We start from the raw sequence: 26,943 nt of genomic DNA on the forward strand, positions 1-26,943 counted from the left end.
TAAACATGTGGATTGAACATGTGTTTATTTCCATTCCTTTCTCAAAACCCCCTAAAATGGCAATAAAAGTATAATGATAAAGGAGTGGAAGAGGAGAAGCAGCATATGGGAGATGGTAATCAAAGTTTAGTTGCTGATAGATAAATGGCAGAGCTGAGAAAGCTGAAACCCAAGCTTGCAGTGTGGGTATCCCCCGGGAAGCCAGCCAGTTTGCAGCTCGGAGACCTGGAAAGCCTCAGCAATCAGACATTGGGGTGGTGTGTGTGTGTGTGTGTGTGTGTGTGTGTGTGTAATGAGACTTAAAAACCCTTAAGTTAAGTCAAAAATCTGTGCAGGGAGCAGTTACGTTCTCAGGTTGTCAACCGTCACTTGCGTCCCGCTGTCACATGCCTGCCTGCACACGTGTACGCCTCTCCCACACATGGGCACGCACAGCCGGCCTGTGGGCTCCAGCCGTAGCGGGAGGCGGAGATGAACTCAGAGAAAAAGGGATTAAGCGAGGGTACTGTCCCCAAGTTAAAGATTGGAGTTTTTTCTGGATAAAGTGACCAGTCTAAGGGAAGAGAACTACAGATTGTGCTATTTGGGGGTCTTCTAGTCAAACAGCGGAGTGAAGCCACTGGTCAGCCCACCCCGACCTGGATACCCAGAGCGTCCATTCAGCATTTTAATGACTCACTTTTAAATGTGAAAGAACAGCCTGAGACCAGCAGACAGAGAAAGAGGGACTTGGTCAAAACAATGTGGAAGGTAAAACCGAATTAAAATTCATATCCTCAAAAATTTGGGAGGAAATATGGCATCTGTGCAAGAACAGGAGACCATAAAATGGACCATGCAGGAAACAAGACCTTTTATTTTTATTTTTAATTTTTTTAGATTTTTAAAAAGATTTTATTGATTTATTTGTCAGAGGACGCACAAGCAGGGGGAGTGGCAGGCAGAGGGAGAAGCAGGCTCCCCATTGAGCAAGGAGTCCAATGGGGGACTCGATCCCAGGACGCTGGGATCATGACCTGAGCTGAAGGCAGGCGCTTAACCAACTGAGCCACCCAGGCATCCCAAGAAGGCCTTTTAGAAATTAATATATAGTTGACCGTTGAACAACCTAGGTGTTAGGAGAGCTGACCCCCTACACAGTTGAAAATATGGATATAACTTTGACTCCCCCAAAACTTAACTACTAATAGTTTACTGTTGACCAAAAGCCTTACAATTACAAGTATTTTGTATATGTATTATATACTATAATCTTACAATAAAGTAAGCTAGAGAAAAGGAAGTGTTAAGAAAATCATAAGGAAGAAAAATACATTTACAGTACTGTGTTGTTTTTATTGAAATAAATCCACATGTAAGTGGACCCCCACAGTTCAAACCCTTGCTGATCAAGGGTCAACTATATATAACAGCAGAAATAAAAATTACAGGATTGAAAGATAATGTTGGAGATAAGAAAATTGGAGGATGAGTCTAGGAGCTTCAACATCATTCATGAATAGTTCTAGCAAGAACTAGAAATGGAGGATAAAAAATTATCAAAGAAAGAATGAAAGGATTTTGCTAGAATTGAGAGGTAAAGTATTCAAATTCAAAGGGCCTACCAAATGCCCAACCCAGAGAATAGGAAAAGAGTGACCCCAGGGCACATTCTAGTGAAATTTTAGGATGACAAGGGAACATCTCAGAAGCCTCTAGAAGGTAAAAATAGGGTACATATCAAGGATCAGGAATCAAGAATGCCATTTCTCGTCTCAACAGCCAGCTATGGAGCTGGATCCTTAAAATTCTGATGGAAAATTATTTCCTGTCTGGAAATCAACTCTTAGTCATCTTTAAAAAAATTTTTTTTCTTTAAGATTTTATTTATTTATTTGAGAGAGAGAATGAGAGAGAGAGAGCACAAGAGGGGAGAGCGGGAGAGGGAGAAGCAGACTCCCCAGCAAGCAGGGAGCCCGATGTGGGACCCGATCCCGGGACTCCAGGATCATGACCTGAGCCGAAGGCAGTCGCCCAACCAACTGAGCCACCCAGGCACCTAACTCTTAGTCATCTTAACACTCAACTGTGAGGGTTGAAATTAAGGTATCTTCAGTGTTTCAAACAATTCACTGGTGCATTCTTTCTCAGAAGCTACTAGATGATTTGTTCTACTAGATGAGAGGAAACCAAGAAAGAAGTCATGAGATGCAGGACATAAGGGACTCCATTCAGGGGCCAAAGATGTTCCCAAGAGGAAGGTGAGGGAAGATGACTCAGGACAGTGTTGTAGAGCTGGCCTGGAGGACAGGTGTCCACATAGGACGAAGTGTGCTTGGAGAGACATGGCTAGGCACATCTAACTCACACTGAAAGGCCACCTGTGCTACGAGAATCTGGTGGGGCAGTAGTGATAGGTTCTTGAAAACCAAGCAGAATGAAATACATAATTCTTTAACTGCAGAAAAAAAGAAAAAGTTGTACAAGTAAGGAAATGTATTTCTAGTATTCTACAAAGCCATAATACAAACTCTGAATGTTGAGTTGATGATTTTTTTAAATTGGGAGTCTTGGGGGAGAAGAGGGCACTGTGTGTCTTGTGGGGTGGGATATAATAAATGCTCAGCTCTGACAGTGGAAGGTTCACAAGTAACGTCTAATATGACAGAAATCAAGACATAATAGAAGAAGCATGTTATTCAGAAATATGGCTGTAAATAGAAGAAGCAGTTGAGAATTGAAAGTTGTTGTTTCTGAGGAGCAGGAATCAGCAATGGGGAGAGGTAGGGAAGGAGATGCTATTTTTTTATTGTACCTCCTTTAGAACTATTTGTATTTTTAAACTATTGATACATGATTTCTTTGATAAAAAAAGAAAAATAAAAATCACTAGTTGAGAGGATTTATGAGAAAGGTGGGAAGGTTCCAGTTTGTTGTGAACCTTGAATACTAATTTGGGTTTTTGACTTAAGGGTGGTGGGGAGTCAGTTGAAGTTTTTGAGCAGGAGCATCACACACAAGCGGGTGGGGGGGGCACTCTGGTATGATTATCCCCATGGCAGTTTATAGGCTGGCTCAGAGTGGGGAGATTTGTTCCTGTATAGTTGGACAGAGAAATGGAAAGTCAAGGGCAGGTGACAACCTTAAGAAGCCCTTGGGCTGAATGGTTAATTCACATCAGCAGGAAGGGGAGCGTCAGGAATGATGGGGTAGCTTCACCCCTGGGAGGAGGACTAGCGGGAGGAAGACCGGGGAAGACTCAGGTTTAGGGAGAGAGCTGTGGCATTTAGTTGAGTCCAAAGTGACAGTAAGTCGTGAAGGCAAAGCAGTCTAGCAGGCAGAATCCAGACACAGGGTGGGCACTGGCCATCGGGACTGGGAACTCCTTAAAGAGAAGCCATTTTTAGAGAGGCTTTGAGTTAAAAGAATCATTGAAGAGGTGGCCAAAAAAAGTCAGTTAAGAAGCTAACCCTGAAAATTGAGGAAGGTACCAGACCAAAGCATGGTAGCCATGTGAGTAAGATAAGGATTTGGAGAAGATGAAATAAATGAGAAGATAGTTAGGGAACAAAGACTTTCCAACACATACAGTGTAATCCATATTGGTTCCCTTTGTATTGGGTTAATGCTGTTTTCTTCATTGGTATCTATTATCTTTTTAAAGCCCCTTTTGTCCCTGTCCCCCTTTCAAATTTATGATGCAAACATCAGCCATACACCAAATTGGAGAGGGTAGTACAATGAATCCCTTGTAACCACCACCTGGTCCTGACAATGAATAACATTTTGTTTCATCTGACCTTCCACTTTTCAAGGGAGGGGACTGATAAATTTTAAAGCAAATCCCAGATGTCATATACTTTGAACCATTATTCATCACATACATCTCTAATAGATAAGGGTTTAAAAAAAAAAACAAAACTAGGGGCGCCTCGCTGGTTCAGTCGGTAGAGCGTGCAATCTTTAATCTTGGGGTTGTGAGTTTGAGCCCAATGTTGGGCGTAGAGATTACTTTAAAAAAAGAAAAACTAAACTAAAATACCATTGTCCCACCCAACAAAATTAACAATATTTCCTTCATGTCATACCCAGTCAGTGTTCCGTTTTCCCCAGTTGTCTTAAAAATGTTTTTACAGTTGATTTGAGTCAGATTCAAACTCAAGACCATCATGTTGCTTTTGGCTGTTATGTCTCATAAGTCTCTCTTAATCTGTAAGTTCCTCACCCTTTCTTATTTTTTTCTGACCATTTATTTCTTGAAGATCATTGGCATTTGTAGAATTTCTCATATTCTGGATGTAACTGATGTGACATTGAGGTGTTGGGTAACATGCTCCTCTATCCCTTGTCTTCCCTGTAAACTGGTAGTTAGATATGGAGGCATGATTAGATTCAAATTCACTTTTTAAAATTGAAGTATGATTTATGTACAATAAGATAAACAGATCTCAGGTACATAGTTGGCTGTTTGGACATATGCATACATTCGTGTCTTACACTGCATCAAAATGTTAAAGCATTTCCATCATTCCATAAAGTTCCCTCTCTTACTTTCTTTTGATCACTTCTTCCCTCAGTGTGTGCAAATCAAGTTATACCTACCAAGCACAGTTGAAGATTTTTACCATCTGTTCTAGCCTTGCCTTGCCCATGGGTATTTTAGGTATTTTAGTACTTTGGAAAGGTTGCTTTCTCACTAAAAATACTGTAGAGAATCCTGCTGTTGTCCATACCAACTCTTCTTCTCACGACCATGCAACATGTTTTCACTGGCACTTTATATCAGGATGATTTCTGTTGCAAGTAACAAAAATTGGGATCCAAATTGGCTTAAATAATGAAGAGAATTCACTGGCTAATATAACTGAAAATTCTAGATGTAGATCCTCGTTTCAAGTGAAGCCTGATCTAGTGACTCAAAAATATCACCAAGGGGCTGGCTTTTTTTTTGTTTTGTCTTTCTACTCTGCCATCTGTTGGGTCAGCTTCATATTGTATTTGGGTCCAAGATGGCAGCCAGCGCCTCCTAGGACTGCATGCTTTCTCAGTCATACCTGGCAAGGAAGAGACTATATTTTTCCTCGAATTCCTAGCAAAAGTCATGAGATTTGCCCTGATTAAGCTCAACATAGGTCACATACCCACTCCTGATCCAGTCAGCTGCTCACCTCTGCACTTGGGAATAGAGTCACCTTCCCCAGAACAACATGGATCTCCTAAATGGAAATCAGCAGCTAATGGTGAGGAGGCAACCACAAATGACTGCTTTAATCCTGTAAGCCCCAGAAGCTTCCATGACTGGGGCTTGCCTGCCCAGACCCCATGCTTAACCCTCCCTCAGTCCCTCCTTGCCAGCCACCCTGAGATTTCTCTGGAATTTGGTCACTGTATTCATTCTGAGCTTGATGTTTCCAGCTGGGAAAAGCGCACAGACCCCCGAGGCAGGTTTTACTATGTGGATCACAACACTCGGACCACCACCTGGCAGCGCCCCACAGCCGAGTACGTGCGGAACTACGAGCAGTGGCAGTCCCAGCGCAATCAGCTCCAGGGCGCCATGCAGCACTTCAGCCAAAGATTCCTCTACCAGGTGAGAGGGCAGGGGCTCGCCACGACGGTGTGGAGCCTCCTGGCGCCGGAGAATGTGCTTCCTCACACAGTAGCCGTTGACCTGTTTGGTGAACGGGGAAGCCGTGGCTCGAAACATCACTGCTCTGGAGATTTTACGCATCGCCGTGAAATTCCTCAAATTCCACTATTTCTAATTTAGTAACTCACTGTCTAGCCTCTGTGTTTAAGGAATCAAGATACCTGAAACCCAATTTACCGTCTTTCTTCCGAGACTGGATCTCTTTCCTGGCCCCTCCTTCCAAGCTCATTTATTCTAATTTGAAACCTGAAAGTCAACTGTGATCTCTCCCGTACCTCAGCTTTTCAGAACAAAACAGCCACCCAAATCCTTTTCATTGCTGCTATTGTTTTTCTTTAGATCTTTCTTATTTGACAGATTCTCAAGGATAGAGGGACCTTTAAAATTGATGTGAATCAGGGCTTGGCAAACTATGGTCCATGGGCCAGACTGGCCCTCACTTTGTTTTGTAAATAAAGTTTTATTGGCACAGAAGCACTCCCGGTAGTTTAGATATTGACTCTGGCTGCTTTTACATTGTAACAACAGAGTTGAGTAGTTACAGCAGAGACCATATAGTCTATAAAGCTTAAAATATTTACTGTCTGTCCCATAGAAGAAAAAGTTTATTGACCCTTGATCTAGTTCAACTTCCTTCTCTCTGATTCCTGATTTTTCTCTGTCCCTTCCAACTTAGCAGTTAGGGCAGCCTCTGAGTTGTTCTCTCTGTTGGCATTGCTCTCTTCTCCGATCTGTACTGCCTGTTCCCAGCAGAGTGGTCTTCAAATGTCACTGTCACTTGATCACTTTTTAAAAGTCGCTGTGAAGGATTTAAGGAAGAGGGGCTTTGGTCTGCATTTATCACTGCCATTTTATTTTTTTATTTTTATTTTTTTTAAAGATTTTATTTATTTATTTGACAGAGAGAGACACAGCGAGAGAGGGAACACAAGCAGGGGGAGTGGGAGAGGGAGAAGTAGGCTTCCCATGGAGCAGGGAGCCCGATGCGGTGCTTGATCCCAGGACCCTGGGATCATGACCTGAGCCGAAGGCAGACGCTTAACGACTGAGCCACTCAGGCGCCCCTATCACTGCCATTTTAATCACTGGCTTGAAGCTTTTTGTACTCATTATCGACAGAACAGCATTTAAATTTCCTACTTAACAGAATTCAGAGTGCTAGGGTCCCAGATTAACTGTCTAATGGCGTCCTGTACTGTGTCCCTTCAGGAACCCTCCTAGCCTCACCTTCCATCCCATTAGAGCCTCCACCAGTGACCTGGTGGCTGGTGGAACCCAGCCACACAGCGTCTTTGGTAGGGATAGGGGGATTCCCAAACTGGAACTCTGCATATTCTCAGGGCACCTTGAACATGAAGCTTGGGATCTGCCTAGAATTATAGCAGGTGGTGGATTAGAGGCTGGAAACTTTTTGACCTGGTCCACAACATTGAATCCCCGTGCTTAGTCAACATTATTTCTATTTGAAATAAACTCTAAGCCCACAACCCATTTCTAAATTAGATACTTTCCTAGTTAGATGCTCAGAAAATCTTTAATTCCGTTTAACCAAGTAGCATTCATTATCAACTTTGTTTGCAGCTTTTTCTCTGCTAACCCAAAGCAGGAGCTACACCATCAATCATAGAGGATGGTGTCATCCCCCTGGGCAGGCCTGTCTCCTCTCCTCTCTGTGGGGGCTGATGCTCATCATACAGCGAGTAAACTGATGAGGAACCTCAGTTTCCTTAGTATGAATGAACAGAAAGCGCGATGTTTGTCACATTATGTTGTGTCGAGGTCAGCTGGAATGCCTGTCTCTAATCCATGCCTTGGGGGTTCTTATGCCCAGCTTGCACTCCACAGCCCCTTTCACACTTGCCTGGCATCCACTTCTGGCATGTTTCAAAACTGGATGGAATCCAGTCATTCTCTGCATTTCAGAAATTGTTCCTCCAGAGCTAGGCCCCAAAGACTTTACCTGCTCTTTGGGTGGTCGTGGCTATAAAACTAGGAAGGTCCGGGCATTTCTGGCTTTTGACTTAGAGACAAGGACACGTTCTAGGAGTCTCACAATCATTTTGTCTCCCTGCTTACTCAGCTTCTCTAATTTCAAAAAAAAAAAAAATCTCTTAAAGAAATCTTTTTTGCTTTACAATGCACCAGATATGTCCTGTCGGTTGACTGAGATGTTTGGTGTGTGAGAGGGCAGGTTCTGGAGGTCAGATTCACTCGGTCTGTTGGAACATCCACTTCTCCGGCCCACCTCTGTCGCTCTGGCAGCGTCATCCCGGGCACGCAGAGGTTGAACTTCACCTTGGAGGGTCCCGTTGAAGGAAACATTTTTTTTCTTGAGTACTCCAAACTGGTTTTCTCAGCTTGGCTGGGATTCAGGAGGGTTCTGGATGGAGGTGATTGTTCCCTTTTCTCTGTGAAACAAGATTCATATTGAAAAACGTGTTAGGAATCTTTTTTGGGTCAGCTTTCAATGTCTCTCTGTTGACTTCCCTCTCCCCTGGATTTGCTTTGCCCCTCGTTTGCTACGGTGCCATGTCCTGGCTGTAAGTAAGAAGAGTCGCTTTCATACAGTTCTTTTGGGGTTTGGCCTTGGCCCAGGGTCTGACTCGGAAGACTTAAGAGCTGATACAGTACCAGTGGGTTCCCCTCCCCTCCTGCTGCTGCTGCTGGGCTGAAACCAAGACCTCGTTCTTCTCCGCTTGCTCTCGAGAGAACACGAAATGCAGTTCAAGATGGAAGCCAGGGGAACCCCACATCACAGTCTCCCACAGTTCCTTCCTGCCGTCTGCCTCATCACACACGTTTTTCAGTTTCTCTTATTGTTCCTTTCTTTCTTTTTTTTTTTAAAGATTTCATTTATTTATCCGACTGAGAGATAGAGAGAGATCACAAGTAGGCAGAGAGGCAGGCAGAGGGAGAGGGGGAAGCAGATGCTCCCCTGAGCAGGGAGCCCGACGTGGGACTCGGTCCTAGGACCCTGGGATCATGACCTGAGCTGAAGGCAGTCGCCCAACCGACCGAGGCCACCCAGGCGCCCATTGTTCCCTTATTTCTGATATGCTTCCATTTCTTGATGCCCCAGCGTGCCTTTGTTTCTTGTGAGCATCATGTACATACTTGTGTTCTGCCCTCACAGTTTCGCTATGCCCGCTCTTCTGTGATCCTACTGCGGTTCCATGGGGATGCCCGCCCATTAGAGTGCATTGTGCCTACTCCTGTTTCCAAGGCACTCCCATTACCCCAGCTTTGGTCCTCCCTTAAGAACCACAGTCTGGGGGCACCTGGGTGGCTCAGTCATTAAACGTCTGCCTTCAGCTCAGGTCATGATCCCAGGGTCCTAGGATCGAGCCCCGCATCAGGCTCCCTACTCTGCGAGAAGCCTGCTTCTCCCTCTCCCACTCCCCCTGCTGTGTTCCCTCTCTCACTCTCTCTCTCTCTCTCTCTGTCAAATAAATAAATAAAATCTTAAAAAAAAAAAAAAAGAACCAAAGGAGGTAGCCAGTGTCTTCAGGACTGAAAAAGATCATTCTGTGGCTCCTAATGTGTGGATGCCAAATTGCATTATCCAGAAACAGACAAGTCTCATTTCTTACTCTGCAGAGAGCCCCTTGGATTGAACTCTCAAACACCTGGGTTTTGTTCTGCACCCATGGGGTAGATCCTTAAAAGAGGAGCCTGCCTTCTACACAGTAACCTTTATGCCCTTCCCAGAGCCTTTCTTGCCGTCGGCTGTATTTGCTAGACATTCTTTATTTCTGACTTTGTATCTTAAAATATTACTGGAACTTAGTGCTTAGTCCCTGGGGGAATTGAACTCAACGTGAGCTGTCTGGCTCGGGGCCTGCACCTCAGATGTCCCAACCGAGGGACAGTTACCAGGAAAATAATTCAGTAGTGTTGCTTTCTGTTCCTACTGGTAAAGGAAACTGTCTTGTCGCTAAGAGTCACCTGCATATCCCAGGATCTTTCTTCCGACTGTAATCCCTCCATGCCCCTTTCTCTGTGCTTCTCTGGCTGTGCTCCAAGCAATACTTAGGATCACTCATTTTAGGGGAAATGTGGGAGAAGAGAAGGGGCAGTTGGTTGACTTACTGGAGATGTGGGGTTTTGGTTTTCAGGCCATGGTGTGTAGCTCTTATTTTTTGTTTCTCTTTGGCTTCTTTCTGTCCACTTCCTTTTCTTATTTTTCAAGTTGTACTATGTACATTAGGGAAGAAATGTCCAAAATAGTTAAGTGCTTTGCTTTAACTGCAAGCGGTCAAATTGTTGTGAATGTCAGCTTTCATTGACTCCTTCTCATGCATTGTTCATGCTTATCAATCTCTGGTCACTTTCCCTTCCTTCTTGCTTCCTCTTCTATTCCCCTTTTCACAGGTTTTGGGGGTGTGTGGATTTGATAGGATGAGAATAGGACAATGCCAAAGAAATTTTTTTTAAAAAGCAACAGTACAGTGAAAGAGAGCCAACATTGTATGAAGTTTAAAAAAAGGCAAGGATCAAGAAAAAGGTTGGGGCACCTGGGTGGCTCAATCAGTTAAGCGTCGGACTCGATCTCAGCTCAGGTCTTGTTCTCAGGGGTTGGGAGTTCAAGCCTTGCATTGGGCTCCACGCTGGGTATGGGGCCTACTTAAAAAAAGAAAGAAAGAAAGAAAGAAAGAAAGAAAAAGACAAGAGTTGATAGTTTTTTTATTCTCCTCCCTGTGCTTTGTATACAAGTCGTAGTTGATTTTGATGAATCATAGAAATCCACTTGGTTAAACTTAGGCAAAAAAGGAATTTACCAAATGAGAATGAATGAACAGAATGATGAAGAACCAAGCTCCGGCAGAAACCAGGGGTAGGCTGGGCAAAGGAATAGTTTGTGCAGGACATTGCCCTGCTGTGCTGCCATTAAACACTTGTTGCTCCCGAGGACTGTGGACTCTCCCGCAGCAGTGAGTCATTTCCAACAGACCTCGTGCTTTCTTGCTGTTCCCCGGAAGTTCTGAGTGGGAGCATCTGACTGGCTTTTCTTTAAGTTTGTGCCTACACTGTAGGTGCCATGGTGTTGGAAAAGGAAATATTTGATAGCTGATAAATATTTTTTGGTTTCTAGTTCAATGAGGGTCACGGAGGCTGTCAGTAAAGATTGGTCTGTTGATCTGTCGAGTTATGCAGAAGATGACCATCAGTCCACTGAAGCCCAGTTGGTACCAGTTGGAAGCTAATTTCCCACTGGAGCCCATGACTGCTTTATGGGTTATCCACTCATTCAAAAAAAAAAAAAAGAAAAAGACTTGAAGCAGCGAACAGTTTTGCTCTGAATGCTTCTTTCATTTTTTTAAAATGACCTTTTCTGTATTTCTTCCCTTTTGCTACAGCTTATGACCCACTGAGTTCTATTTGGCTTCATTATCTGAAATGCATGTGTATTTCACAAGTTAGTTCCTTTCCTTCTGTTACCGAATGTTTTTTATAGCTATTGCTCTTCTGTGTTAACAAGGTTGGGGGAACTTGGGTTTTAGGAGATGCTGCAGCCCACCCCCACCCCCCGCACTTTTACCAGAATGACCTCTGGGAGCTCCCTTTCAGTAGCCATCAGACATATCTGAGTTGGGGTGGTAGTTTGAGCACGTCCTCTAGGACGACGGTAACGGGGGCCCTAAAGCGCGCACAGCCCAGCTTCCCACACCTTCGTGCAGTTTCATTCTGCTGGGCAGGTGGCCCTTTGCTGAAAGGGGGCTCTGTCCCATCAAGGAACCTATGGTTTCAAGACTTAAACATCTCTGTTGGAACTTGCTTTGGAAGAGTTGCCTGTGTTGTCACCTTGGAAAGAAAGTTTCTCTGTCCTTTCAGCTGGGGGCGGGGGGCCGGCTGTGAAGGGGGGGGCGCGTGTGCGTTGGCAGTTGAGTTCCACCAATGTTTTCTCAAGCCGAGACTGAGCCGCATTCATCGTCCTGCCCATGTGTGGCTCCGTCGCCCCCAGACAGAGCCAGCCGGGCAGCCCGAAGTCTGCACTGAGAACTTGATCCCTTCATGCGACGATTAAGTTTTAGTAAGTGAAATAAAAATGCTTCAGCAAAAAAGAAAAGAAAAGAAAAAAAAGCAAGCAAGCAAGTGTGGAACAACGGAACAAGACTTATTTAACTATGAAGAGTGTTTGACAACAGCCCCCTTCCCTGCAGGATATGAGAGCTCTCCGTCCACTGCAGCCCTGCCCCAGGGATCTCCCAGCAGAATTAGGCTGGGGCTGGGGGGGTGCGAATGTAAACAGTGACCCTGAAGGCCTGGAGTCCGCCCCCCCACTTCTTTCTCCTGTCTTTCCTGCTCGCTTGCCACCTCGCCCCCCGCCCCACCTCCCCAGACAGGCGCACACAGAACACTAAGCAACTTCAGGTTCAGGCTGGGGGAGAATAAAGGTGCTTTGTGAAGGGAAGCAAAACATTCCTGGGGGAGGTGAGGGGCCTGGGGCATGAATGTGCCCTCAGTCTGGGCCGGTTCTGCACACCACGGCTGCTCCCTCTGCCAGCGCACCCAGGAGGGAGGTGGAGGGAGGAGGGCCCAGCCCCCAGCCAGGAAGCTCTGGGCGTGGGCAGGGCTTGTGGGAATGATTTCATTGGAAAGGCCTGCGATATTTTTTCCCCTCCCGTGTGTGGTTCTTGGAGAAAGTTGGAGGTGGTGGTGATTTCAGTCGCCCTGGCCGCCGGGGAGCCGGAGCCGAGAGCAGAGGCACCGGCCGAGCTTGCGGGGCCGTCGGGCCCAGGCCCTTCTGCCACTCGTGGGGCCGGCTCTCTGCCTCCACAGCCCTGGCCCACCTTCCCCTGCACGCATCTTCCTCCCCCTCGCTCCGCCCTCTCCAAAACCTGTGAGGGCCCTCCGTGTGGGGGGTTCTTTTTCGGTTTTTCTTTTTGGAGAAAAACTTCTGGGAGGAGGGGATGTCACCTCAGGCCCCACTGTAGCCTGTGTACCAAGTGCTCAAATATGAAAATGAGTCCTTGGCATTTTTATTTTTATCGATCGACTTATTTTTAACCGGCGGCTTTTTTTAACCTCTGTGTTCTGCTGTGTTTCTTGTGTTTAGTCTTCAAGTACTTCGACTGACCATGACCCACTGGGCCCCCTCCCTCCTGGCTGGGGTAAGTACCGAGTTCTTCCGTGTGCTCAGCCGTCTGTCAGCTGATGCCCCACTGTGCTCTGTCGTCTTCCCCGTCTTTCCCGGAGCGGCTTCCTCACTCCCAGCCCTCAGCTGCCCATTTCGCTTCTTGCCAGCACGCTCTGTGGGGAGGCCAAGCCTGAGCAGTTGCAAACGTTGGAGCTGGAAGGTTGGGAAGGCAGTTGAGTTCCCCTGCACCCTTGGAGCATTCACCCGCCATGGCTGAAGGAGTGTGACCCTGCGGACAGAGCCCCTGGGCGGCCATGGGTTTTGGTCCTGACCTTGAACTGTCTACCCACCCATCCGACCTGTCATTGACTAAGACATTCTGGCGCCGGCTTATGTGCTGGTGCATTGGTTTCAGGTCTGTGGCTGTGTGATTGGAAGGAGCCACCCCACCAAAACTTGCTTTGCAGCTGAGATGTTGGAGGACTTCAGCCTAATTTTGACTAAAGAAAGCCACCCTTTTTCTTTGTGACACAGTTGTGAAAGAGGCCAGAGGGAAGCAGTTGAGAGAGTTGAGCGCCGGGCGGCAACTCAGTGAAAGTGCATCGTTGCTGGTTAATAGTACCATGCTGGATTCTCCTTGTCAACTGGAGAATTTTAGCTCCGGTGTGTGATTTGCCAATAGTGAGTTAGAAGGATGGATGTCTATGACTTGGGAGAAATTATGGGCTTTGTGGCTATTTTGGGAAGGAGTGATTATGCACAAAGGGGTCATGAGAAATGGTGAGACTCAGTGCATTCTGCAGCTCTGAGCCAGTACAGAAAGAGTCCCTGGGGGTGGAAGAGGGCAGTTTTTTGCAAGAATCAGCAGGTGTCGGATTTAATGTATTGTTTGGGCCGGTGGAGGACAGTAGATGCTAATTTGGTGGTGTGCACATGTGGTATAAAATTGGGCAGGGGCACGGTCCCCAATAAAGATGGAGAAGCGGACAATGATAGGATAAGCATGAACTGGAAAAGTATGGCTTTTGAGCTGGAACCCCCTGGTACAGACACACTACTCCCTGGTAGTAATTTACCAGGTTGCATCACCCCCCTCCTGGGGCCCACACGGTGTCACTTAGTGAATTACCACTGCATTCCAGAGCCCTGGAAGGACCTTGTAGACCTTCTAGGGGGACATATTGGTTAGTAGGGCATCCAGACAGTTTTTGATTTTCAGCTAGGGAATCCCTTACGCACAAATATCATCCACCTGGCTCTTTGAACTGATAAAAGGTCCCTGGTATCTCAGAGATCAGCAGCCAGTCAAGTCTGAGGAGTCGAACACAGGATCCCAGGCGAGGCAGGGGAGAACGCTTCAGATTAAGCAAGAATCCGTGGTGGTGTTTGGCAGCCAATAGACGCTGTGACCTGGAGCCAGGGACCCAGAGTTGTTCGTGGATCTATAGCGTCAAATGATTGATTTCTGTACGGGTTCTGTTACATGATGGTCACCAAGTAAGAGCAGCTTTAGCGCCTTGAAAAGAGCTCCCAGAAGCCAAGTGTGGAATGTCTGAGAAGGGAAGAGGAGCCATGGCAAAGTCAGCGGTGTTTACATACGACCAGGAAAACACACAAGCTTATATTCGTATGAAACTGAGAAGAAAGAACATCCGGCCGAGGGCCAGGGAACCTCCCTAAGCAGATCCTTTGGGCTCTGTGTTGGCTTTTTCAGGGCTGGGACAGGGCCACCTTCCCAAGGAGAGTTCAGCGAACCGGAAGAGCAGCAGAACCGAGCGAGAATTGCATTTAGTGGGAGCCTGCGATCAAATCTACGGGGCTCTCCTGCTCACCGTCCTAGGTCCCTTTCTGCTCCTCCAGGAGAGACCCCACGGTTCTCCCTACACCCAGGGGTCAGGACACCTTGGGTTTAGATCCACATCTCTTCAGCTGCCTTGACCCTGCACATGTGACTAAATGCTTCCAAGTCTGCTTCTTCCCAAAGGAGGCAAGCTAGATGCTCACTTCAGGACTTTCCCAGCCCTCAGACTATGAAATTGTATGCAGTGAGGCAGTTCCAGTAGCCCCCACCTCCGCCCACAGCAGCGGGTGCATAGGCCCCAGGCCGGCTGGACAGATCTCCCGGCCTGATGATTAGCATTGGCTTTGACCCTTGGCAGAGCAGACACGGAGGATCTAGTTCAAAGCAGAAGCTTCTGGGATGGGAGCGGCTTCTCCTTTTCCTCAGAACCTTCTTGGGAAGCCTGCCTTCTGTGTGACAGTCCCATAAACTGAGCTGAGGTGATAGTAGCTCTGTCATAATTTTGGGCATCTTCTTTCTTTCCTTTTGTCTGTGCTTTAAAAATTTCTGTCAAGTAACGGATACCACATAAGGCAGAGAGTCCAAGACCCTGGGTTTTTCCTGAGAACGTTGCAGCCTGATGCTTGAGGGGAGAGGAGTGGGCTCCTCGGTTCTGTGCCTTTTTTAGCTTTTGGTTTCCCCCTCACTTCTGGAACTAATTATTTTTATTTCTTTAATTTCACCCTTTCATTGTAAAAGAGGGAGGGCCATTTGCATCATTTGTTTGGGGGACAGAAACAGATTTGAAGGCTCAAGAACTTCCTGGGAAAGGTGACCTTGCTTGGGTTCGCAGCCTGTCATCCACTTGGACCTGATGGGGCACCCCTCTCAACACCTCTTAAAGCCCGGAATCACCAGCTAGAGTTGGGTCTGCCCAGACTCCCATCCGTGAGCACCCAAGCCCCAAGAGAGGGGAGAGAGTAAGGATTGTCCAGAGGACAGGGGCAGTATGTCTGAGCACCCCCAAACACTGCCGTGGCCCGAAGCACACACTTAGGTGTAAGAACAAGTGGGCATTGTAAGTGCCCGCAGCCCTAGGCATTTATAATGCACACGTGCGGCGTAGCGGTTTTGCTGAGATGTGAGAGTTTTAGAACAAAGCTTTGCCTTTATGCAGGGGGAAAGAGATAAGGTGGACGGTAGATAGGCCCTGTGGTACAGAGCGCTGATCAAGAGGATATGAAGGAAAATGCAGCCGCCCCCCCAGAGACCCTGTTTGGATGGAGCAGTTGCAGGACCAGAGACCAGCCCATGAGGGACTGGGGTGGGGACCGGGCTTGGGGGGAGCCTGGCCGTGCCTCCACTTTGCACACAGCTGGATGCAATTAGGCCTCGGGTTTCAGCTGGGCTGCTCCCCCTCCCTGTTGCCACACCGCCCCCTTCCCTCCAACGAATCAACCAACCAAAGACAGTGCTGGATCTCGAGTTGGAAATGTGTTTATCCTTCCCCCACTCCCCAATAGGGAAAGATTCTCTTTGTCCTCTTTACAGTGAGAGATGTGAGTGAGCGAGGCTTTCAGCGGTTAAACTTCTCTAACAGGTGGGGAACGGGAGCAGAAATTCGGACCTGGTGCTCTCCGGAGGTGGGAGCCAGAGGGGAGTGGACGTGGGCTCCAGATGTTTCAAGCTGATTGTCCTCTTTTCTTTCTTCTCCCATGGCAGAGAAGAGACAGGACAATGGACGGGTGTATTACGTGAACCATAACACACGCACTACCCAGTGGGAGGACCCTCGGACCCAGGGGTAAGGACTCGGGCCGGGTGGGCCCCGTGCAGGCCCCGTGTAGCTCCGGGGTGGGCCAGGTGCCCTGCACTGCGTTGGTCCTCTCTGGTCAATATTCTGGGATCTTTAGCTACACACCAGTGCCCCAAGACCCTTACCATATAGTGTCTGCTTAATGAGCCTTGAACGTGGCTTCTTAAATTGACCTTCCTGATGGATAGAGAGTGGCCCGACTGGCAGGTATCGCTGGTCTCTGTGCCACTTGTGCAGGCTGCTAATAGTGTGATTTCAAGAGGTTTGAGGGAACCTCTGCACCCCCACCCTCCAGAAGCTAGTCTAGGTTGGGGCGTGTGGAGTCTCACGCTTGCTGGTTGGCCACTCAGGCCACGGCCATCTACCCAGAGCTGGTACATGACCTCTCTCTGCTCCAGAACTGTCCTCATGACTTGGGTGGTACCAGGTGCCTTTCCTCAAGGGCCACCCTCAAGGGCTGTGCGGAGCCCGGGTAAAAGCAGAGAGAAAGCAGCAGCTGGGGAACCCCAGCCTCCTAAGCATTGAGGCCCAGAAGGAGAGCTCGGCTCATAACTCCTCTCTTCCTGTGATTCCAGGATGATCCAGGAACCAGCTTTGCCCCCGGGGTGGGAGATGAAGTACACCAGTGAAGGGGTACGCTATTTTGTGGACCACAATACACGCACCACCACCTTTAAGGATCCTCGCCCAGGGTTTGAGTCTGGGTAAGGACTTCCCACAGGCCGCCTTAGTATCTGTTCTCAGGGTCCAGGTTTATCCTTGTCTTTCTCCTTTTACTGCCCTCTGGTGGCTAATTTTGGGGTCACAGTAGAGGGGATGGCAGGAGGATCTGGAGGAGTGGGGAGGGGGGCTGTACTCTTTATTCGGAATAACACTAGTGGTCTTTCTCTAAAAGCAAGAGGTCTGGCTTTATTTCTGGTTTTTGTTTTTACTTCTCAAATCTGTCTGCAGAAATGGCAGTTATTTCCTTTCTTTTATGCCCGCCTTTCTGGTCTTTAACATAGCATCAGCTTTCCTCAGGGCTAACTTTTGCTAATTTTTGAGAAATCACGTGGGTTCTAGAACATCTTTGCTCTCCCCAGGACGAAGCAAGGTTCCCCTGGTGCCTACGACCGAAGTTTTCGGTGGAAGTATCACCAGTTCCGTTTCCTCTGCCACGTGAGTGCTGGGACCGGACCTCCCCCAGACACTGGGGTTGACTGAGTTACTTTGGCATGATTTCCCAGTCTCGCAGAGGTGTTGAGATGCCTGCGTCCCGGGTGGGGGCCGGTTACTTGTCCTGCCCTGAGCATTGTCAGACATCGTCTTCCGACAACCAGCTCCCATTTCTGGGGTACCAGGCTCTCCGCCACTTGCCCAGGGAGACGGGGAAGCCTGTTTGTACAGACAGGAGACCCGACTGAATAGTGACCACTGAGGTCCTGATTCAGGGTTGGTTTTCTTTTTTTCCTTTTTTTTCTTTTTCAGTCAAATGCCCTCCCCAGCCATGTGAAGATCAGTGTTTCCAGGCAGACGCTTTTCGAGGATTCTTTCCAACAGGTTAGAGAATAATCATGGTGTCTAAGACCCAGCGAGCAGAAGGCCCCCTCACACCACCCCATCTTCGATCATGTGGCCTGTTAGCCCCACATGGTAGAGTTTCCAGGGTGTGGGCCTTGGTGACAAGTGTCTGCGGAAGAGCAGGACTTAGAATTCCCTGCCCCCTGCCCCCGGTCCACCATGGAAGCGGGGAGTGGCAGGCTGGCCACGATGCTCTGTCTCCCCAGATCATGAACATGAAGCCCTACGACCTGCGCCGCCGGCTCTACATCATCATGCGGGGTGAGGAGGGCCTGGACTACGGGGGCATCGCCAGGTGAGCTCAGCGCCCCTGGAAGGCTGTGCTGCCCCCATCTCCCCCGGCTCTAGTGCTCGCGGCCAGAAAGCTGCCTCCCCCTTGCTCAGATCGGTTCCCAAAACTCTGAGGCACCTTCAGGAGTCGGCATGGGTAGGGCCAGTCCACGTCCTGGGGTCCCCTTGTGGGCTGGGCATTAACCCTTGAGTTACTGGTCTGTGGAGAGGCTGGGCGCTTCAGAGGGACAGTGGTACATGATTTCTGTACCTGAACCAGTCTGGCTGCACCAGTGGGCAGTGGTTAAATATTGGTGTCCTATGGTTTCCGGTCGAAATCGACCCTGGGCTTCTGTTCTTGAGGCAGCTGGGCCAGGTTGAATCTGGTGTGTTGGTGTGTGCGTGCCATATGCAAGTTGTGTCACCATCCAGAGGGCCTTGATCAGCACTCACTACACATCACGTGCATAGGGTCAATAAAGTTAAAATGGCTGATGTATCCATAAAAAGAGCCTAAAAGCATTGTCTTGCCCTCACCCCAGCCTACCTGCAAAAGTTAACAGTCTCTTTGACAAAACGTTGCCTTGGATCATGGGGCTGAAGTCCCCTGGCAGGGAGAAGGAGCACCTTGGCCTGCGGTGACTGCTCAGCTCACTGACCTCTCATGGTGTGGGGACATCTCTCTTGGTGTTGGGTTCACTTATTTCTGGTCCTCTGTTTGCTGGTGGCCCTGCCCTCCTTGTTGGCCCCTGTGGATCAATTGCTCTTTTTCTGTGGTGACCATGGTGACCTTCTCTCCAGGCTCTGCTTGGTGGTGTGGCTCCCACCCCGTGTGTGTCTGTCTCTCTGTGTCCTGCCAGTGGTTTTACCCTATGGTAGGTTACGTCATGCTGTTCTACCACAGGGTAGAACCACGGACAGGATACCGAGGCACCCTCTGCATCGAAGGACTCCTCGTCTGCCCGGCCACGAGCAGCCAGGGACTGGCCCCCTTGGGATGTCCCCCTGCTGGTTTAGCTCAAGCCTGAAAGGACCCTGAATTCTGGCTTGAGGCTTGTACCTAGGCCACAAAGAGATGCCAAGGCATGGGTGTTGGTTCAGACAAATGCATGGAAGTGTGGGAAAGGGTATGGTGATGGGGTCTAGGGTGAGGGGAGGGCAAAGAGCAAGGGAAATGAGAGACCTTTTGTATAGCTAATGGGAGTGAGGTTTGTAATCTAGAGGCAGCACGGATTACAGAGTTCTCATGCATCAGGACCTAGGAACGTGTTACTGTGTATTCATTTCATGCTGCCTACTCAGGGTGGAAACGGGGAGGGGGGGAGCTGTTTCCTACAGCACCTTTGCAAGATTTAGAAAAGATGCTCTTTCTCAAGACACTTCCATGTTGGGAAATGGTCATGATATTTTGGTTTTATCAGAAAAAAAACAGGTTGACTGCTGTATGCAGGAATATTGTAATAAACGTGCAAATCTATGATATTTTAACATAGTGCTCTTGTACAATGCACAGCCTACACAACTGTGCATGGTGGCCTCGGGGTACCAAAAGCTCCTTTGCCATCAGCCACACTGGATAACGGATGTGAAGTCCTGGAATGCATCCCCTGGGAGCCCAGACACATGCACGAGGCTTTCCTGAGCACTGTCTACAAGTGCAGTTGTTGTCCTGGTTCACCCTTGCTCACTGACCTGCGGTTAATACAGGTTATACCAGGGGTTCATCCCAGTGGAGCTCGACTCCCAGGGACCCATGTCTCCAAACTAGCCAAAACAGGACAGCAGAAGAGAGTCACATCTACAGTGCAGTTGTGCAGGAAGGGATCCATTACTCTTGTTTTTCTTTGTCTTCTCTCATAGGGAGTGGTTTTTCCTCCTGTCCCATGAGGTGCTCAACCCCATGTATTGTTTATTTGAATATGCTGGGAAGAACAATTACTGCCTGCAGATCAACCCTGCCTCCTCCATCAACCCTGACCACCTCACCTACTTCCGCTTTATTGGCCGATTCATCGCTATGGTAAGATGCACGGCTGTGAGATCTCTAGAGAGGCGGCAGCCAAGGAGGCCGGATACACCGACAGCGACCTACAGTGGATGCCCTGTCTCTGAGCCCCACGCTTCTCCTCACACAACACCTAACAAGAAATGCAAAAAACTGGAGAGAGTTCTGGAGATAGTTCAGAGCTCTCTCAGTGGCACCCCCAGGGGCTTTGAGAGAGTTTTCTTGTGTTGATTTGTGTAGGACTTGTTGAGCGATAGCCCAGGGTTTCTGGGCCATGGACATCACTTAACTTTGAGCGTCCACCCTGTCGAGGATGTTGGCATGGCAAACACTGCCCACTTGCTGTCTTTCTTGCAGGGGGGAGGGAAGATGCGGGGTGGGGTACCACCGTCTGTCACAACCCTTGGGTGAGAGTGTTAGGGAATATCTGCCTGAGACACTCGGGCCTTCTGGAAGGGGATTTGGAATCAACACTAGCTTAAAACAGAGCCTGGTAGACCAGCTGGTCAGGATGTAGGAGGCATCGTCATCAGGGAAAGGGGAGTCACGGTACTGTATTTATCTAGAAATAGGAACACAGTATGAATAGAGGAGGGCATCATGTCACGTGCATCCTGTCGAGTGTCTCCTGAGGGTAGAGAACCAGGGTTGAGAAAGGGGAGCCCATAGTAGCCACAGTCCTTCTGCCATATTTGGTAGTTTGTTTCATTGCTAATTTTCCTTTGCTTCCTCCTGACTTTCCGAATGCTCTGCCCGCGAGAACACAAGAGCCATGACTAAATATGTGCCTTCCCCTTGTCTGGAAGTTCTTGGCCAAGGTGCTGGGCTCAGGAAGTGGGCACATTCTTCCCAGGTCTAGAGACCCGCCTGGCCCAGCAGCCGACAGGACAGACCAGTAAAACCCTAGACTATTACTCACCACTGGCCCGCCAGCTCCCGCCGTTGACAGCGTCTGCATTATTTTTGGCTGCCTCTGCCGCCCAGCTCTGAGCGTCACTGACTCACTCGTCAGGGCTGCCACCTGGGCTTGTGCTGTCCGTGAGCGTGGGGCAGATCTCTGCTAGAGCAGGGAGCCTGCGGGCAAGCGTGCTGGGCAGGCAGTGCGTTCCTAAGTAGGCCAGCTCTGCTTGCCCCTGTGGTCTGCAGCTGTGATGAGACACTGTCCCAAGGTCACAGTTGCTCTTGGGGAGAAAGGGTAGGTGGCAGTAGTTGGGCTTTGGTGTGGAGCATCCAAGAGCCTGCCTCGGGCAGTGTCCTAAGAAGACCAAAGCCCTTTGCCATGTCTCTTCTTCCTCAGGCTCTGTACCATGGAAAGTTCATTGACACGGGCTTCACCCTCCCTTTCTATAAGCGGATGCTCAACAAGAGACCAACCCTGAAGGACCTGGAATCTATCGACCCCGAATTCTACAACTCTATTGTCTGGATCAAGTGAGTCCTCTCCTTTGTGCCATGCTGGGAGGAGAGGGATCTCTGGTTGGGGAGTAGGCCTTACTGGCCTTTATTTTCTCTGCCAGAATGGCTCTGAGCTCAGATGGGCTTTATAAGTGCTTGTGGAGGTGCGCAGCTCCTAGGCTTCCCTGTCGGGCAGCTCCAGAATTCTCTCCTGCGGCTGTTCTGGATTTAGGCTGTGAGTCCTAGCATCCCATGAGCACTAAAGTGAGTGACAGAGCAGGATGAGGGGAGACCCTTCTAAGGTAGACCTCTTCCCTCTTGATCTCTCATGCCCCCAGAGAGAACAACCTGGAAGAGTGTGGTCTAGAGCTGTACTTCATCCAGGACATGGAGATCCTGGGCAAGGTGACGACCCACGAGCTCAAGGAAGGTGGTGAGAGCATCCGAGTGACAGAGGAGAACAAGGACGAGTACATCATGTGAGTTTTAAGCGCTGGGGAGCCGGGGGGCGGGGGGAGGGGACCAGAGCCACCCCTGTCTCTGGGGCACCCTCCACCCAGGCCCCCCGGCATTTCATCAGGGATCACAGCCTCCCATTTGGCGTCGGGCCCGGGGCCGGCAGCCCACTGGCTCTGGGTGCGCCGAAGCCACCTCTCAGCTGATTGCTCGCTGTGACAGCAGCCTCCTGGCAGGCCCCAAGCTGCACCTGAGCAGTGCGTCTCAGCTCCGCTGATGGCTGGTCTTTGGTTTCAGGCTGCTGACCGACTGGCGTTTCACCCGGGGCGTGGAAGAGCAGACCAAAGCCTTCCTGGATGGCTTCAATGAGGTGGCCCCCCTGGAGTGGTTGCGCTACTTTGATGAGAAAGAGCTGGAGGTGAGAGCTGGGGTCGCCGGCGCCCTGAGCCTGTGCCTCCGGGGCGGTCGTGCCCTTTGTTGGCAAACTGTGTCTCCAGAGAAACTCACCAGTAGAACCTCACACTCCCTCGGGACCGAGGCAGCAGGGCAGATAGTTGTGATTGGGTTTCTCACACTTGTTTTGAGGGCGTCCACATTCAAGACTCGTATCACCCATGTTATTAGCACTGCCAGCAGAAATCATGAAGATGTTTGGGATGCTTTGATCTGCTCGTGAGTGGGAAGGGGGCTGGCACTGGGCGGCTGACACCTGTCCTCCCTGCAGCTAATGCTTTGCGGCATGCAAGAGATAGACATGAGCGACTGGCAGAAGAACACTATTTACCGACACTACACCAAGAACAGCAAGCAGATCCAGTGGTTCTGGCAGGTAGGTCCTGGGGCCCGTCCCAGCGGGGTTGGGGTAAGGGTCCGGGCAGGGGTGTTTTAGCAGTCAGCCACAGGAAAGAGACCCGATTCGATCTCAGGCTCAAGGACACGTGTTTCATGGTCACCTCCCTCATCTCTGATGCTCCCCTCACTTTGTGAAAGGAGAAGAGAAACCCAGCCTTGGGACGAACAGAGCTGTTGCAGCTGGATTGTGACCAGGGCTCTTGACAGGACATGTTGGTGGTCAGCCTTGGCGGGCAGGAGGGTGAGCCTGCAGGCAGGAAGGAAAGCTCCCATTGGTTGTGTGGTTTTCCTTCCAGCTGGGGGGGACGGGACAGCACGTGCTTGTCCCCAAAGAAACTGAATGAGCTCGGAGTCCTGGATATGATGAATTGATTCTTTTATATGTGTAGTCTTGTCGTTGTCATTATGAAGTATAGCATACATGAGAAAGAGTAGGTAAATAAAAATTTCTTTGTGAAGGCAAAATTCCCATCCCATGAAATTCACCGTGTTAAGCATTTTAAGGTATTACGGTTCATTGGCCCTTCACAGTGTGATGCAGTCATGACCACCATCTAATTCCAGAACATTTCATCTCCCCCCACAAAAGAAACCCCATACCCATTAAGCAATCACTCCCATCCTTAGTATATTTTTCAAAGCAGAACTTGGATGGGAAAAGAATACCTGACTTGAGGGGCCCCTGAGACCAGAGATGTCCCATGGGCTGGTGGGACTGGCCTCCAAACAGCCCGTCAGAGGGAGCGGCTTTGGGGTTTCCAAGGATGGTGGCTCTAACCCCCGACGCAACCCGGGCTTTGTGTTCTCAGCCCTAAAGAGGGGTTCCGGCTGACAGGAGTCACAGGTTAGAGCAAGGTTCTGGGTCACGGGGGTTGCCCGGCTCTGCTCTGACTGGTGGAGTTCGTTCTAGGTGGTGAAGGAGATGGACAACGAGAAGAGGATCCGACTGCTGCAGTTCGTCACTGGGACTTGCCGCCTGCCTGTTGGCGGATTTGCAGAACTCATCGGTATGTCTTCCCTTGCCCTGCTGGGGCCCTGGGGTGGGCCTGAGGGCTGCTCCCACCTTGCGAGTCAGTGGGCAGGGCCTGAGCCATCTGTGGGTGGAGTCAAGGTCCTGCCCACGGAAGGCGTGGTCCTGTTGTATATGCTGTTTCTTTTTGGGTAACAGGTAGCAATGGACCACAGAAGTTTTGCATCGACAAGGTTGGCAAGGAAACCTGGCTGCCCAGAAGTCACACGTGGTGAGCCTGCTGGTTTTAGTGGGAGGTGGCCAGAACCTCACAGACCAGATGAGTTCCTGAGGGCAGCCCTGTGGGTGGGGCAGCTTCAGGGACTTCGGCAACTTTTGTGTGGCCCTGGGGTTGGAGAGGAGGGGCCTCTGATTTTGTGGGGGTTGTGGTGCAGTTCTGTGTCCTCATGGTCTCACCAGCTATTAAATATTCAAACACTTCTGTTCCACTAGACAAAGAGCTGCTTCCCTGTGTGTCCTCTGCCCAGGCCCCCATTTCTCCAGCTGCCCTGCCCTGTTTGCTGACCCTTCCGGGGGGTGGTGGGAGCAGGGACAGGAAGCATGAAGGCCTCACACGGCAGGGCCCTCAAGGACTCTGTTCTGGCATCTGGCCACTTGGTGGTGTGGTCGAGCCACGGTCACGTGAACTCTTTTGACCCCACTGTAGCCAGGCTGGGGCAGGGCCATGGAGCCCTGACCTCCCTCTGCTGACTGTTGTGCTTCCCTCTCTCAACAGTTTCAACCGCCTGGATCTCCCACCGTACAAGAGCTATGAACAGCTGAAAGAGAAGCTGCTGTACGCCATTGAGGAGACTGAAGGCTTCGGACAGGAGTAACTGAGGCTGCCCCCCCCCCATACCCCCCAGCGCACATGTAGTCATGAGTTCTTCCTGCCCGAGAGGCCAGTGGCCACAGAGCTCCTGGGACCCTCCCCCCCGCCCGCCAGGTGGTGGCCGTGCGTGGGACCACACTGTCATCAGGCTGGTAGCAGAGCCCGACCTCAAGAGGTCCTGCCTGTCCCTTCCTTTATCCTACCCACTGGTGGCAGTCTGGAATAAAGCCCCCATGTCACCTTTGGCCCCGTCACCCATTGCAAAGTCTGGAGGCCTGACCCTCTCTGTAAGCTCTTCCTCCTTTTCCCCTAAGACCAGCGCTAGGCATGCACGAGCGTGCAGGGAAGGGGGCCCTGTGCCGAAGAGCTGCAGCAGAAGCCCTGGTTCTCACGGGCTAGTTAGGCAAGAAGGACACTGGCCGCTCACTCGGGGTAGCTCTTCTGGGCTGAGAAGGCCCAGGGTCTTTGTCAGTAAAAGAGGTTCTGTTTTAAATAGAACTTTTCCAGTGATCTGTATAAAATGGAGGTCTGAGGGAGAGGAACTCTTCCCGCGCCCGGAGAGAGCTCCGGGTCGAGGCCCGCGCTGCCTTTCCCAGCAGGACCCAGCCACTGAGGCTGAGCAGCAAGGCCCATCTCTGCACTCGGTGCGGGACAATTTGTTCTTTCCTGCGAATAAAGGGTTGTACCAGCTGCTTGGGTGTGAGTGGGTTGGAAACAACAAACACCCTCAGACTTTCTCTTCCCTTTTGTATCAACTTGAAGCATTTTGTGTGTAGCGTTACTTTGTGTTTTGATGTCGGTATGCCGCTGTCACTTTCTGTCAAGGAGCTGGTACACCGGGAGTCCCTGGGACCTGGAGGGACCCGGCACCGCTGGTCCAAGAATTTCCCAAACAGCTGCTCCTTTTAGGAACCCCCTTAGCAGTTCTGTGAGCTCAGGCAGGCCTGACCCGGCGGCCCAGCTTCACAGCGGCCCAGTCCCCAAGCCTTGACAGGGAGGGGAGGGGTGGTATCCTGGGTGTCACCCAACCTTGCCACCTTTGGTAGAGAACTTCCTTTGCTAGATGTAGTTATTCAGGCCGCCCCAAGTGATGGAGCATGTGGGGGTGGATGACCCTGTCATTCCGTACCAGCCCCTGAGGCTACAGGCAGGTCCATTAGTCTCCTGTTGAGAATGCAGTGTGTCCCAGCCACCCTAGAGCATGTTCATCCTGCCTGGAAGTGAGGCTTTATCTGCACGTGGAAAATGATGCTCTTGGAGACCAGCGGAAGGGCCTCAAGCTGCCGCACACGGTCTGACTCGGTTTCTGGAGCTCCCGCCAGCCTCCGACGTGTGTGGGACGTGCAAGGCGAACATGCTCCTCTGGGATGCTGGAGGGGTGGTGGTCGTGAGCTCCCTGGTCTGGGCCCCTGGGGCTCTCTCACTGAGCACCAGCTGCAGACTAGCTTGAGCTTCCTAGGACCCCAGGCAGGCCCACTGACCAGTCACAGGGCCTTCTTAGGACCCGCTCACATCCCCAGATCCTTTTCTTACCCCCCACCACCTCCCCCCTCGCCGCCCAGGAGGGACAGCCTGTGTCTGCTCTGTTGCGTGTGCTGATTTGAGTGTCTCAGCTCACCGGAGCTCAGCCTTTTTTCTTTCCTTGAGTCATTTGCTGTGCTTCCCTACAGTGTCCCTCTCTCCTGGGGGGGTTGGGGTGCAAGCTGCTGTGTGGGGTTTGGAAGCCTGAGACTCTTAGGTATTCAGAGTGTGTTCATGTGTGTGCGTGCGTGTACATACATGTATATAACTGAGGTGTTGTGTAGAATGCCCTTCGGTAGCTCTGGGTTGGTCAACAGATGGTTTTGTAATGCCTTCCCCCTTGCCTTGGTATTGCCAGTTTCTCGTGCAATAAACAAATCAGCAGCTGTGGGTGGTGTTGGTGTGGATGTCTACAAAATCGCTGTGCTCTGGACGAGAGGCCTCTGGGCCCCACGGACCCTCCAGGCCCAGATAGGGTTGGAAGTTCCGTGACCTTGCTGGTTTTTCCTAAAATGTGTGTGTTATTAACCGAGACAGTCACACTTATGGGTGGCTGAGTCCTTGTGCAGGGGTCACGGGGGCAGCCCTCGGTCAGGGTTGGACGCCCCCATCCTCCCCCTGCCGGGCCAGGGTTTCTGTGAACAGTGGTTGCGGGGCCAGAACATGAACAGCTGTGGCTGCAGGTCGGGTGGGGTTTTGGAAACCAGCTCCTGGGGACAGTGTCTGGGCAGTTGTTCATT

General features: G+C 50.1%; 1 protein-coding gene across 2 annotated transcripts in view; it reads left to right on the forward strand.

Annotated features, from left to right (window-relative positions):
• Nucleotides 1-26,585, forward strand: part of WWP2 (WW domain containing E3 ubiquitin protein ligase 2) — a 141,097-nt gene extending 114,512 nt beyond the window's left edge. For both annotated transcript variants that reach the window (XM_032424243.1, XM_032424244.1), the window contains exons 10-24: nucleotides 5,395-5,569; nucleotides 12,687-12,741; nucleotides 16,210-16,291; nucleotides 16,879-17,007; nucleotides 17,386-17,461; nucleotides 17,771-17,842; nucleotides 18,070-18,158; nucleotides 19,994-20,153; nucleotides 21,436-21,569; nucleotides 21,872-22,012; nucleotides 22,287-22,407; nucleotides 22,714-22,818; nucleotides 23,752-23,848; nucleotides 24,010-24,082; nucleotides 24,587-26,585. In XM_032424243.1, the coding sequence (XP_032280134.1) occupies nucleotides 5,395-5,569; nucleotides 12,687-12,741; nucleotides 16,210-16,291; nucleotides 16,879-17,007; nucleotides 17,386-17,461; nucleotides 17,771-17,842; nucleotides 18,070-18,158; nucleotides 19,994-20,153; nucleotides 21,436-21,569; nucleotides 21,872-22,012; nucleotides 22,287-22,407; nucleotides 22,714-22,818; nucleotides 23,752-23,848; nucleotides 24,010-24,082; nucleotides 24,587-24,686 (1,609 nt within the window). In that variant the 3' untranslated portion in view covers nucleotides 24,687-26,585. The remainder of the gene's footprint in view (nucleotides 1-5,394; nucleotides 5,570-12,686; nucleotides 12,742-16,209; nucleotides 16,292-16,878; nucleotides 17,008-17,385; nucleotides 17,462-17,770; nucleotides 17,843-18,069; nucleotides 18,159-19,993; nucleotides 20,154-21,435; nucleotides 21,570-21,871; nucleotides 22,013-22,286; nucleotides 22,408-22,713; nucleotides 22,819-23,751; nucleotides 23,849-24,009; nucleotides 24,083-24,586) is intronic.
• The last annotated feature ends 358 nt before the right edge of the window (nucleotides 26,586-26,943 follow it).

The sequence above is a fragment of the Phoca vitulina genome, unplaced genomic scaffold (assembly GCF_004348235.1).
Source record: "Phoca vitulina isolate PV1807 unplaced genomic scaffold, GSC_HSeal_1.0 scaffold30, whole genome shotgun sequence".
Classification (NCBI taxonomy): domain Eukaryota; kingdom Metazoa; phylum Chordata; class Mammalia; order Carnivora; family Phocidae; genus Phoca; species Phoca vitulina.